This window comes from Cucurbita pepo, chromosome 19 (assembly GCF_057944985.1).
Source record: "Cucurbita pepo subsp. pepo isolate OVF chromosome 19, ASM5794498v1, whole genome shotgun sequence".
Taxonomy (NCBI): domain Eukaryota; kingdom Viridiplantae; phylum Streptophyta; class Magnoliopsida; order Cucurbitales; family Cucurbitaceae; genus Cucurbita; species Cucurbita pepo.
In genome coordinates, this window is record NC_141816.1 from 11,170,403 (window position 1) to 11,182,450 (window position 12,048).

Below are 12,048 nucleotides of genomic sequence, written 5' to 3' on the forward strand. Positions count from 1 at the left end.
AGAAAATTATAAACCATTTTTATTTTGTTATAACTCATTTTGGTAGAGATGTATTACGTGTCGCCTTGTCTTTGGCCAGAGATAACTAATAGACGACACTGCGAAGCACTAGATTACATCCTCTTTGGTTTAGGCAACAAGCAAGGTTTGCGGCAAAGATCGAAGTGTTCGTGTAGCGCGCCAGCTTTGTCTTCCATAGTTCTACCTCTTCTGGTTCTGCAACCATGGTGCTCGAGGTAAATTTCATCTTGTAGTTTCTGTTTTACTTTCTCAAATGTTCAATTTTCTCATAGTTCGAGATTGATTGAATTCGCTGAGTTCGAGGATTTCGTGGTTTTCCTGCTATTGTTTTCGCAAGCTAGGGTTTACTAAATTTTGACTATCTTTCTCTCGATTGAGTCAGGCGACGATGATATGTATTGACAACTCCGAATGGATGCGGAATGGCGATTACGCTCCTTCGAGATTTCAAGCTCAAGCAGATGCCATCAATCTTATTTGTGGAGCCAAGACGCAGGTAACTAATCTTGAACCCGTATTCTGATTTCCTCTAGCTGGTTTAGATGTGGAAGTCTGTAAAAATGTATAATACACTTCATTATCAGTTATATTGCTTAATTGGGATTCTGCTTTATTTCTTCATTTTATGAGAAAACAAATCCTGACAATTGCTTTGTTGTTAAAAGTTTCGTTAGAAGGAATGAGTAGGAGGTTTTGAATGTTGTATTTGGAATTTGCTTCTAACGACGACTAGTTCCTATCTGTGTTTGCCTGGATTGTTATTCTGAGTTGTGAATGAACATTTTGGGTTCTGACAGTCTAATCCAGAGAATACTGTTGGTGTTCTGACAATGGCGGGAAAAGGTGTTCGTGTACTGGTCACTCCCACCACTGACCTTGGCAAGATACTGGCATGCATGCATGGTTAGTTGCATTTACCCTATTTATTGTAGATGTAGCATTGCAGACTTACCACCAGAGACCAATCTGCTGTCTTTAAGTGTTGGCCCTTTTTTATTCTCTTCAATTGTCTGTAGTCAATCACAAATTGAAGCTTCTTTTGAATGATGGTTTAGGATTCAATTTCTTGTAGTTGTATTATTATAGAGAGGAAGTCACATCAGTTTCTCCTGGAGTACTGGTTACTGCCGAACTAAAAAACATTATAAATTGTTGGATCGAAAATTGGTAGTTTGTATTGCTTTATTTGATTATCAGTTTTAGTCCATATATTCATATTCTAAGTTGTTGACTACTTCCCGAACGTTAATCTAGGTTTGGAGATTGGCGGTGAGATTAACTTGGCAGCTAGCATCCAGGTGGCTCAGTTGGCTCTTAAGCATCGTCAGAACAAAAAGCAGCAACAAAGGATTATAGTGTTTGTTGGAAGGTATGTCTTTAAAATTTTTTTACCCTCCCTACCACCAAGACTGTTGTCAACTTACCCACAACGGTCATGTTTGATGCTTAGTGCGCTGTACCTTTGGCAATAAATGCTTCTCAAACTCAAATTGTTAATCTTAATTAGCCAATGTGAATATGAAAAAATCTAATAATTTTTTTCTTTTGTCTTTATGCCTCCCATAAGGGTAATATTCAAAGGAAGACTTTAATTACGTGGAATATTTCCCTTCTTAGCTTTGGAGTAATTAAAAATCCTGCCAAGATGAACTTTGAGAATCCACTTTTAGCTTCTCAAAGCAAAGATTTCAATATATACTAATTTATCATTACACAATGTCTGATGCAGTCCTGTCAAACATGAAAAAAAGTTACTGGAGATGATAGGAAGGAAGTTGAAGAAGAACAATGTGGCCCTTGATATTGTTGATTTTGGGGAAGAAGATGATGGGAAACCTGAGAAACTGGAAAGTCTTCTGGCAGCTGTGAACAGTAATGACACCAGTCACATTGTTCATGCTCCTGCTGGTCCAAATGTGCTCTCTGACGTACTCATCAGGTTGGCCTTTGCCTCCTTTCTATTTCAAGATCTTTTGTATTGCTTGTGTGATAGCACGTTATATTCTCATCTTGAGTTTGCTTTGTTTGATTTCAGTACACCTATCTTCACTGGAGACGGGGAGGGTGGAAGTGGTTTTGCTGCAGCAGCTGCTGCTGCTGCTGCTGGTGGCGTATCTGGTTTTGATTTTGGAGTTGATCCCAACTTAGATCCTGAACTTGCCCTTGCTCTTAGAGTTTCAATGGAAGAGGAGAGGGCCAGACAAGAGGCAGCTGCTAAGAAATCTGCAGAGGAGAATGCAAAGCAAGAGAAAGGAGCTGAGCAGCCATCCGGCTCACAGGATGCAACTATGACTGAGCGTCCTGGACTTGCGACATCTGATGCTGAAAACAAGACTGCTGATTTAATGGTCAGTGTAGCTTGGCTTTTAGAAAATTGTTTTGACAGCAGTTTTTGTTTGCTAGACTGCGCTTTTAAACTTTAGCTTTTCAGAGTAATTTGATTTTAACCTTTAGCCTCTGAACGATTTGATCCCCTTTTTTCTCCAATTTGAATATCTATGCTGCCTTTTGCGACAAGTTATTGGCAGAAAGGGAAAAACAGTTCTTATTATTTGAGTTGATTTTGATTAATAGGATGATGAGAATGCCCTGCTAGAACAAGCCCTTGCTATGTCAATGGATACTCCTTCTGCAACCAGTGACACACGAGACATCGACATGTCAGAAGCAGCAGCAGACGATCCTGATTTGGCACTTGGTAAGCCTTTTGCTGTTTCATGTTTTCCCATCATTTATTTAGTTTTTCACGACTTTCTCTCCATCAAGCATCCTTTTATCATTAGAGTTTGTAGAGAAAACTCCATAAAGCATTACTTGGTCTCCCTATTGGCTTCATGAAATTTATAATGTTCTGGGTCTGAGTTGGTAATAAATAACAAATAAGAGAAATTATCCATTGATTAGTTGACTATTAAGAAGCATAGCCACTTTAATTTGGCTAACTTGTTCGTGCCAGACACTTGTTAGCACAATAGACATGTGTTTGACACTACTTGTATAAAGTGAATATGGGTTCAACATTTGTTAAACACGTTTTAAACATTTGTTAAACATACTGACGATAGTAATTTAGGAGAAAACTAATAAAATTTTGTAAGCAAAATATATCGAACTTATTGATCTTTTGAGCCTATAAATTTATAAATAAACTTATTGATTTTGAGTTTCTTTTTGGTATAAAATTGATATGCATTATATTTTAACACATACTTGTCATACTTGTGTCTGTGACCTAGATTTTTCAATAATGAAAAATTCATATTAGTAAATGAAAAAATGTATATACTAACAAACATGTCATTGTTGTGTTGTATCCGTATCATGCTTCTTAGCATGTTCCTACAAAACCATCCATCTGATAGTTGGCTTGCAGCTCTTCAGTTGTCTGTGCAGGAAGCTTCCAGTGATTCGACAAGCGAGACAGATATGAGCAAACTATTGGCTGATCAGTCTTTTGTGTCTTCTATTTTAGCTTCGGTACGTTTACTTCGTCTTTTTCTCCCTCATTTTCCTTCTCTATATTGAGAAATTTAAGCATACTCTCTCTGGGGCTGGCTCTACTTCCAGTTAAATAACAGCAAGAATTCTTTTGCAGCTTCCAGGCGTAGATCCAAATGATCCTTCTGTAAAAGATTTGCTTGCTTCCATGCAAAGCCAATCAGAGGTAAGTCGTGTAAACTGTAAATCTAACTGATGATATTGCAACAATAGTACGTAGTTGAGCTTAACTGATTAAGAAATATATCCTCGATCAACGAGTACGAGGATCAAATCCCTGCCTCCCTTGTATTGTTGAACTAAAAAAGAAAAATTGCAAAGATAAATATAACTGTTTTTACCCGAGGGTATCGGTAAGTATCTTTCAAACATCTTTAGTTCGTTGACAATCAGAATTTATTATAGTACCAGACTTTCTTTTTTCCTTCACCGTTTCATCTATCAACCAATCATATTAGCCAAAAATGAAGACAACGAACTCGAACGTGGATTATTTATACACATGCTACATTTTTGCTGCAGGATAAGAAAAACGACGACAAAGCATCGAAAGAAGATGAGAAGTGAGGCATTTTGAGCTCAGTTTCCGCAGTGTTTTAAACCCAGAATCCACAGACGTCAAGGAAGATGCCTATTATCAGATCCTCGCCATTGTCACCCGTTTCAAAATCATTATATTCTTATGGTAAAATATGTTGTATCTGCTGTGTGCCTCCATCCATTGTGGATCTTGATATCTTTATCTTCTTCATTGTCAAAGGCCGTAGAATTCCTTCACATGTGAGAGGAGAGGAGCAGTAGCTTTGAAACATTTTCTTTTCACGAACACATTTTGTTTATTGAATGAAAATGATATGCTTGTCCAGTCTTTGAAGTACCTCTCGATTGTAAAAGCTAAACCCTCATGGCCTTTTAATACAAAAACTCTTATTTTCCTTCTTGTTGCTCTATATCTCGATATCACATAATCATATAACAGGAGATTTCCAGGTTCACCTACACCTAAATATGGAGAAAATGTCCTTTTGTGTTCAATTTTGGTAGAACTTGTATGAACTTTTCAACCCAAATATTGGATTTGTTGCATAACTTGCTGGAGATTTCCTTAGATTTGTGCAGTGATTTCAATGCAGTCCCCAATAGGTAGAGAAAGGAGGAATGTGAGAGAGATATTTAAGAAAAATTGAAGATTTTAAGGTCTATGTTTGTGATTTTTTTCAATTATAATATAAGAATAAGTTGTTTTAAGAATGTGTCTATTAATTTAAAGGCCTTTTCGATATTTTTTTAATTATTATTTTTCGTATATTAAATTCGTATCTTAAGTTTGATACTTAACATTTATGTCTCCAAATATTTGAATCGGTTCAATTCAAAATCATATACAAAATTATAAATTTAAGTACTAATTTAAAACGTCGTATTAAAAAAAATCATGTAAATATTTGAATTTAGAGCTATATTTAAAACTTTATAATTAAAAGAATTAATAGAAATGAGATCAAATTTGTAATTTTCTTTAAATTCTACTTTATATTTATAAAAAAATAATAATAATAAAGAAAGAAGAAAGAAGAAAAAAAAAATCAAATAAAGGATTAATTACAATTTTAACCAAACATTGCAGTTGTTCGATTAAATAATAATAACAATAATAATTAAATAATGGTTAATGAAAAAGAAAAAAGAAAAGAGGGAAAAGAAAAGAACTCAGAAAGAGAGAGTGTTACCTTGTCGCTCAAGTCGGGTTTCTTTCTAAGATTGCCGCTGCAAAAAGCAGGGTGCGAAAGAGCTGAAGCGAGAGAACAATGGCGCGATACGATAGGGCTATCACTGTCTTCTCCCCCGATGGTCATTTGTTTCAAGTGGAATACGCTCTCGAAGCCGTGCGGAAGGGCAACGCCGCTGTCGGTGTTCGTGGCACTGATACTGTCGTCCTCGGTGTTGAGAAGAAGGCTGCGCCTAAGCTCCAGGACTCAAGGTACTTCCGCTTTATCTCTGATATTTCCATTGTATTGTCGGTTCCTGCTTGTGGATGGATCTATTTTAATTGAGGAAATGGAATGGTGAAGGTCCGAGATTTATTGAGATCACTTGTGCTTCTTTATAGCCAGTGTTTGAATTTTCTGATAGGTTCGGTGGTTTCTGATTAATTTCCTTGATATGCTTTGCAAAATTTAGCTTGATCGAGTATTGTGCACTAGAGATACTGGATTTGGTATTCCCTGCCAAAATTACTGAATCTTCTGAGTGACGAATGCGTGTAATTGCAGTTTGGCGCTAAAGGATTTCAGACGTTATTGTATTTTTCCAACAAGTGATCCATTAATTTGCTAATTTAATGTGATTTTGCTTTATGGAAGTAACATAACTTCTGTGCTCTCTTCTGGCGGTAATATGTTAAAAAAATACCTTGACTTATCCTATTGATGTCTAACCGGAGGACATTTTGAAATTTAATGATACAACGCAACGCAACCAATCTTCAACTGGCATTAACAGTTCTGGTTTGTTCAATTCGTTGGAATGCTTACTTTGTTATACTAAGATGACCGTGTTGTATGCCATTAATGGCGGTATCATGAATGATTGTCTTGGCAGAAGAAAGTTCTATGTCCTTACCATAATTTATATACGTTGGAGTATATTTTATACATCTTCTATTCAGTGAAATAACCATTACTGATATTTGCCTTTTGTTTTCAGATCTGTGAGGAAGATTGTGAATCTTGATAATCATATTGCACTTGCTTGTGCTGGGCTCAAGGCAGATGCACGTGTCTTGATAAATAGAGCTCGCATTGAGTGTCAAAGCCATCGGCTGACTGTTGAGGATCCAGTAACTGTGGAATATATTACTCGTTACATTGCAGGTCTTCAGCAGAAGTATACTCAAAGTGGTGGAGTGCGACCATTTGGCCTCTCAACCTTGATTATAGGTTTTGATCCATATACTGGCGCACCCTCACTGTACCAGACAGATCCTTCTGGGACGTTTTCAGCTTGGAAAGCAAACGCAACTGGTAGAAACTCCAATTCAATAAGAGAATTCTTAGAGAAAAATTATAAGGAGACTTCTGGTCAGGAAACTGTGAAGCTTGCTATCCGTGCATTACTTGAGGTGAGCACATAATACTTTTCATTAGGTTTTGCATATACGTTGATAAAGTCACTTCAGAAAGCTTATTATTATTATTATTATTATGTTATGAGGAACCCAAGTATAACATCTTATAATTTTGAGAATCTTGCTGTAATTTTCCTGTCTCCCATTGAATAGTGTAATCTACGAGTGACATGCTAGGTTCACTCAACTACTTCAGTGCACCATAATCATCTTGAGCTGCTCATTTCGATTAGATTTGGAGATATCTTTGTAAGTTTAGTTAGGATGCCACAGCTAAATTCACGAATTTTCCCACTGTTGCTTTCATCATATTATTTGGACCTGAATAGACTACCATCTCAAGTAGCTCGTGGATGCATGATATAACCTATGGTGGTTTCTATGGCTAAATACATATATTTTGGTTGGTACTATTACAGGAATGGTAAGTTGAGAAATAAATTGGGGGAGGGGGGGGGGGGGGGGGGGGGGGGGGGGGGAGCTTATTTTACACTACTGTCTCTACTTTCCCCCATTAGTTCCTTGCTAGTAAGTGATAAGCAGGCATAAAACTTTCATGATCGATATTGACGATTTAATCATCCTGTAGTATGTAATATAATATATCACAATGCAATCCAGTAACACAGCTGGCAAGAATTAAAAATCACGTAACCAATTTTGATGTGGAAATTGAATTGACATCCAAAGATACGTATAAATATATCGTAGTTCTTATGACCTTCGTGTCTAAATAGCTCTTGGGGCTGATGGGGATATCTATGTTTGGTATGTTTAGATTTCATATTAGCTCTGTTTTGCTTCTTTAGTCCATTTCTGGTTCACTGGCTATTGTAAGGAACGAGTAGTAGTGTAGATGGGCATGCCATTTTTCTTATGGATCTAAAATGTTATGCATAACAATATCACTTGCCAAATCGTTGGAAAAACAATGAATTATTTTCTCTCTTAAATGCAGGTTGTTGAGAGTGGGGGAAAGAACATAGAGGTTGCTGTGATGACAAAAGAGCAAGGACTGCGACAACTGGAAGAAGCTGAAATTGATGCTCTCGTTGCAGAGATTGAAGCAGAAAAAGCAGCTGCCGAGGCTGCAAAGAAAGCTCCTCCCAAGGAAACATGATCCCTTTTCCTCCATTTCTTCAGGCATTTCTTAATCTTTTACTTTTCTGGTGTAGTGCATGAATCGTTAAATCTTATTTTGAAAGTTCAAACGTTAGCATTGTGTGTATCATTGACATGAGGTGGCCATAGATGTAGCCTCTGAAAAATGCCCTATTTCAATGGGATTCCAAAATGGTCTGATTACTATTGTCGTTTAGAAGGTCTAGATAGTACTCCAAACATTGTTGTGATGCATGCTTTCATAAGCATACGCTTGTTGGAGGTGAGCCTAAAGAGATTTGTATGAGTTTGAATAGGAACTAGAGATTAACTTGGCTGCAATGTTCTTGCTGGTGGGTTGATAAAATTGCTCAGTGATGGACCAGTTCTGTCAACTCTTCATTCAGAACAGTGACATTTTGGAAGTTTGAGACTTTGGGAAGGAAATTCCAGTGTCCAAATTTGTTTTTTTGGATGGGTAAGTGACAATCACATGGTTTTGATATGGTTTTGGCCTCATTTATTTATTAATTTTTATCTTGATTCCTAAATTTCGAGATTTCAATTTTGATCCTTCAAATATTAACTTATTTTCTATCTTCCCTACCCGGATTGAACTGTAAACTCATTATCTTTTCCTATCTTTTATGGTCTCGTTGCTTCGTTCCTCTTCATTCTTGCTTGAACTCGATAAACTCTTTCACTCCTTCACCTGATTGAACAAGCTAAACTGCAGGATTCTTCTTTCACTTGGGTTTCATCCAATAGTAAACTTTTAATTCTTTTATTATCTTTTATTTATAAATAAAAAAAAATTAAAAAAAAAAAAAGTCTTTTTTAGTGGATACAATAATTTTTTTTTCTTTTCGATTTGTAATACTTATTAGAGTATAGCTCAATTGATTAAGTCATTAGTAACTTGTTTCAAGTATGGTAGATTCGATGGGTGATTTTTTAGATTCTGATGATGCAAAGCGATAAGTGTGATGTATAATACTAAAAATGTGTATTTATTTAAATAAATATAAATATATACTCAAATAAATAGAGATAGTAATATCAACTTAGGGAGTTGTTAATTTTATTTGTCTCATTGAAAAATAAAATTGATGAACTTAAAATAATTTTGAATTCTAGGTTATTTTAGAATTAAAAGTTTCCGAAGAAATATTTTTTTTAATCCTGCTAATTAAATGAAATAAAATAACCCAAAATATACAGCCCCGAAGTTGAGAATCGGAAGCCCAGTTTCGAAACGCGTTATCAAATATAGTTTCTCCGCCTGCATCATTGGAAGCGATCGTCCCTCTTCCGTTATCAGCGAACGGAGCACAGCCATGAAAGATGACTATGAGGTATGGAAATTTCCTCCTTCATAACCCTCGACCTTTTTCATCTTGAACTCTTCATCATGTTCATATGAATCGAGTCCCTTTTATCGCACTTATGGCTATTAATTATGCGATCTTGTGCTAAAAATCAAGGTTCTCAAGTCATCCCTCCCTTTTCCCCCTCTCCTGTTGATTTTGCAGTTGCAGTCGTCTTAAGGTTATTTCATGGTTAGATCTACTAACTTTGTTCTGCAACACTTATCGCCTGCTAGAATTTCTGTTATGCAGAATTTTGTGGATTTGATTCAATCTTTAAAGCTTGAGCTTGTTGGTTAGATAGATTTAGCCTTTTTCAACTTTGCTGAGTGGTGACTAGCAACATTCGATATTCTTTATTTCCTTTTTCAATAGTGAGAGTGAAATAGTCATGTTCTTGTAAAAGAAATCGTGAATTACTGTCTTTCTGTAAAAGATTTCGCATCTTTGAAGTGGCGGTCATGAGAAACGAAATCCAGTTAATATAGTGGTGATTGAACGGGTTTAAGATTTAGGATGTTATTTTCCTTTTGAGTTTAGTACATTTCTAAAAAATTCTTTCCGATCCCTAGTTTCTAAGTTACAGAACTTACATTAACTAGCTTTTATTCTATATGGATGCGTTGTTCGTGGAGTTCCTGATTTTGCTATTTTGGTTCTGTCTGAATTTGTTGTAATAATGCTTTCCAGTTTCTACAATTGCCTATTATTATTCAATCCTTTTTTGGTCCCCAGAATTTCTGAAATTCTGTTGATGCACAGAGAGCTGAGTATTATTTAACCATTGTAGGATATTTGGTAATATCATGTGCTTAGATTTTGAGCATCAAAAAGTTAGAAATCTGTGTGTCACTAGTTTTGGGCCTATTATCATCCATATTTGATGCCCATACGAAGAAGCCTAGGATTTACTTTAAAGGGCATTAGGTCAGTTCTGTTGTTATGTCTTAGAGATGGCTTCCTGTTCTAACTGAAGTGTTCATAAGCCATTTGTAATTGAGTAAGGCTTCCTTGCCATCTATGTTTCTGTCTTTTGTGCTGTCGTTCTGATTATAAACATGACAAATTTGCAGACTGATGAGAAAAAACAAGCTGCTGCTGATGTAATGTTTCAATATTCAAAATTTGTGATGGCTTGTATTGGTAATCAAGTAAGACCATGCGATTTGAGATTTCATTTGATGAAGGTAAATTTTCCTTCCTTAGACTTCTCATTGATAATTGTAGAAATCCTTTACTTTTGGTTGTGTTTATTTAATAGAATATGATGGAGTAACTTTAGTTCTCCCATTTACATTTATAATGAATTGAGAACAACGCCCATTCTTATCATGAGTTGCACACTTGATCACTCACTTTGTTATCTTTAATTCCTTTGCACTTGAACATTGTTTTCGCATAAGAATCTTGGACTTACGAAACGGGCAAAAAACGGGCAATATTTGCCAGAAGTTGGCTTGGGCTGTTACAGTGGTATCGGAGCCAGACACTGGCCGGTGTGCTAGCAAGGACGTTGGACCCCAAGGAGGGTGGATTCTGAGATCCTACCGTGGTTGGAGAGAGGAACGAAGCATTCCTTATAAGGGTGTGGAAACCTCTCCTTAGTAGATGCGTTTTAAAACCGTGAGGCTTACGACGATATGTAACGAGCCAAAACGGACAATATTTGCTAACAGTGGACTTAGCTGTTACCAGAAAAATAAATACCCAACTCCACTTATTTTAGATTCATGGAAATCTTCCCTTCTGCACCTGTTAAGATATCAAACCATAAAAGAAGACGGTTGTTGTTTCTTGTTCAGGAGATCTCTGGAATACCAACTTCATTGAAGAGAGAATCGTCCCAACGAGCAGCTTCTCCCGATGCCATGGGCGAATCGTCAAGCTCAGGTACAGCTAGACTTGATAAAGTAGACAGCTTTCGAGCGCTGTAATTCGACTCCGAGTTGAATGCCTTCACTGCATATGAGAGTTGCCTGCCTTGTGCAGCCTCCTCTATTCTTTAAATCACAGCGTTCTCGTTAATTGCAGTTGTCTATTTGCTGTTTGCGAAGAGATGGAAACCTTCACTATTTTACATGCATTTCTTTGAAGCTCTGTATGTTTAATGTGAGTACATGGACCGTTGGATATTAATTGGGCCCGGCCCAATATCTCCTCTCTAATGGGCTTTATCCAATTTGTTCCAAGCTTCGAAACACAAGTAAACATATGTATTTTTTAACTTGGAACACATTATTGATCATTTTAATTGTAGAATTTTATTGACTGCTATAGATCGTTTATAAGTTTTCTAATGGTAGTAATTATGATTTTTTAAAATTTTATTAGAAATTAAATTTGATGATTGAAAATCTTATTTTAAAATCAATTACTTGAATTATGTATTACTAAATTAAACCTAAAATTTCTAATTAAATGTTCATGAAAAATAATATAATGATATTGTAAATCATATCAAGTATGTCTCGTTTTCTATATATTAGTGTCTTGTCAGTATTTTTTAAAAAAATATTTTTGGTTAAAATAAAACTTTTTGGGGTTATTCTCGGAACCCTTGCCTTTGTCACTATCGGATCTACACTTGACTTGTTGAACCAAGCTAAGGTCACTAATGAATCTACTTATCCTAGGGACGAAAAATTCTTCGTTGGTGGTAAGTTAACCGTGAATGGACTCTAACTCTAATGGCTGAGCTAGGTATGTATGCTTACCAATCTTGTCCCGAGCGCGCAGGAGACTGCCTCGCCGTACCCTATACCGATGTTAATTGAACGTGACGAATAGGCTGCACTTCATTTTTATTACAATAGGTGGAGTTTTTTATAATTTATTTATTTATTAGGAAAAAAAAGTATAATTGTTGTTAAAACTAGTAGTAGTTGCAAAATCTTAGACACATTTTTTTAAAATCAAATCAAAATAATGATATTT

At 36.0% G+C, this 12,048-nt stretch overlaps 3 protein-coding genes across 3 annotated transcripts; all 3 read left to right on the forward strand.

The window, feature by feature from the left end:
* The first annotated feature begins 85 nt into the window (after positions 1-85).
* LOC111781368 (26S proteasome non-ATPase regulatory subunit 4 homolog) lies at positions 86-4,454 on the forward strand. Its single transcript, XM_023661920.2, has 10 exons — positions 86-236; positions 404-517; positions 819-924; positions 1,276-1,390; positions 1,751-1,960; positions 2,057-2,369; positions 2,596-2,719; positions 3,395-3,498; positions 3,617-3,685; positions 4,042-4,454. The coding sequence occupies exons 1-10, from the start codon at positions 225-227 to the stop codon at positions 4,084-4,086; spliced, it is 1,212 nt and encodes a 403-aa protein (XP_023517688.1). The 5' UTR covers positions 86-224; the 3' UTR covers positions 4,087-4,454.
* An 873-nt stretch (positions 4,455-5,327) lies between these two features.
* Positions 5,328-7,940, forward strand: LOC111782308 (proteasome subunit alpha type-7). The gene is made up of 3 exons (XM_023663166.2): positions 5,328-5,500; positions 6,226-6,640; positions 7,605-7,940. The coding sequence occupies exons 1-3, from the start codon at positions 5,328-5,330 to the stop codon at positions 7,764-7,766; spliced, it is 750 nt and encodes a 249-aa protein (XP_023518934.1). The 3' UTR covers positions 7,767-7,940.
* A 1,003-nt stretch (positions 7,941-8,943) lies between these two features.
* Positions 8,944-11,390, forward strand: LOC111781091 (uncharacterized). Its single transcript, XM_023661517.2, has 3 exons — positions 8,944-9,102; positions 10,188-10,301; positions 10,917-11,390. Exons 1-3 carry the CDS (start codon positions 9,085-9,087, stop codon positions 11,046-11,048), a joined length of 264 nt encoding a protein of 87 aa, XP_023517285.1. The 5' UTR covers positions 8,944-9,084; the 3' UTR covers positions 11,049-11,390.
* The last annotated feature ends 658 nt before the right edge of the window (positions 11,391-12,048 follow it).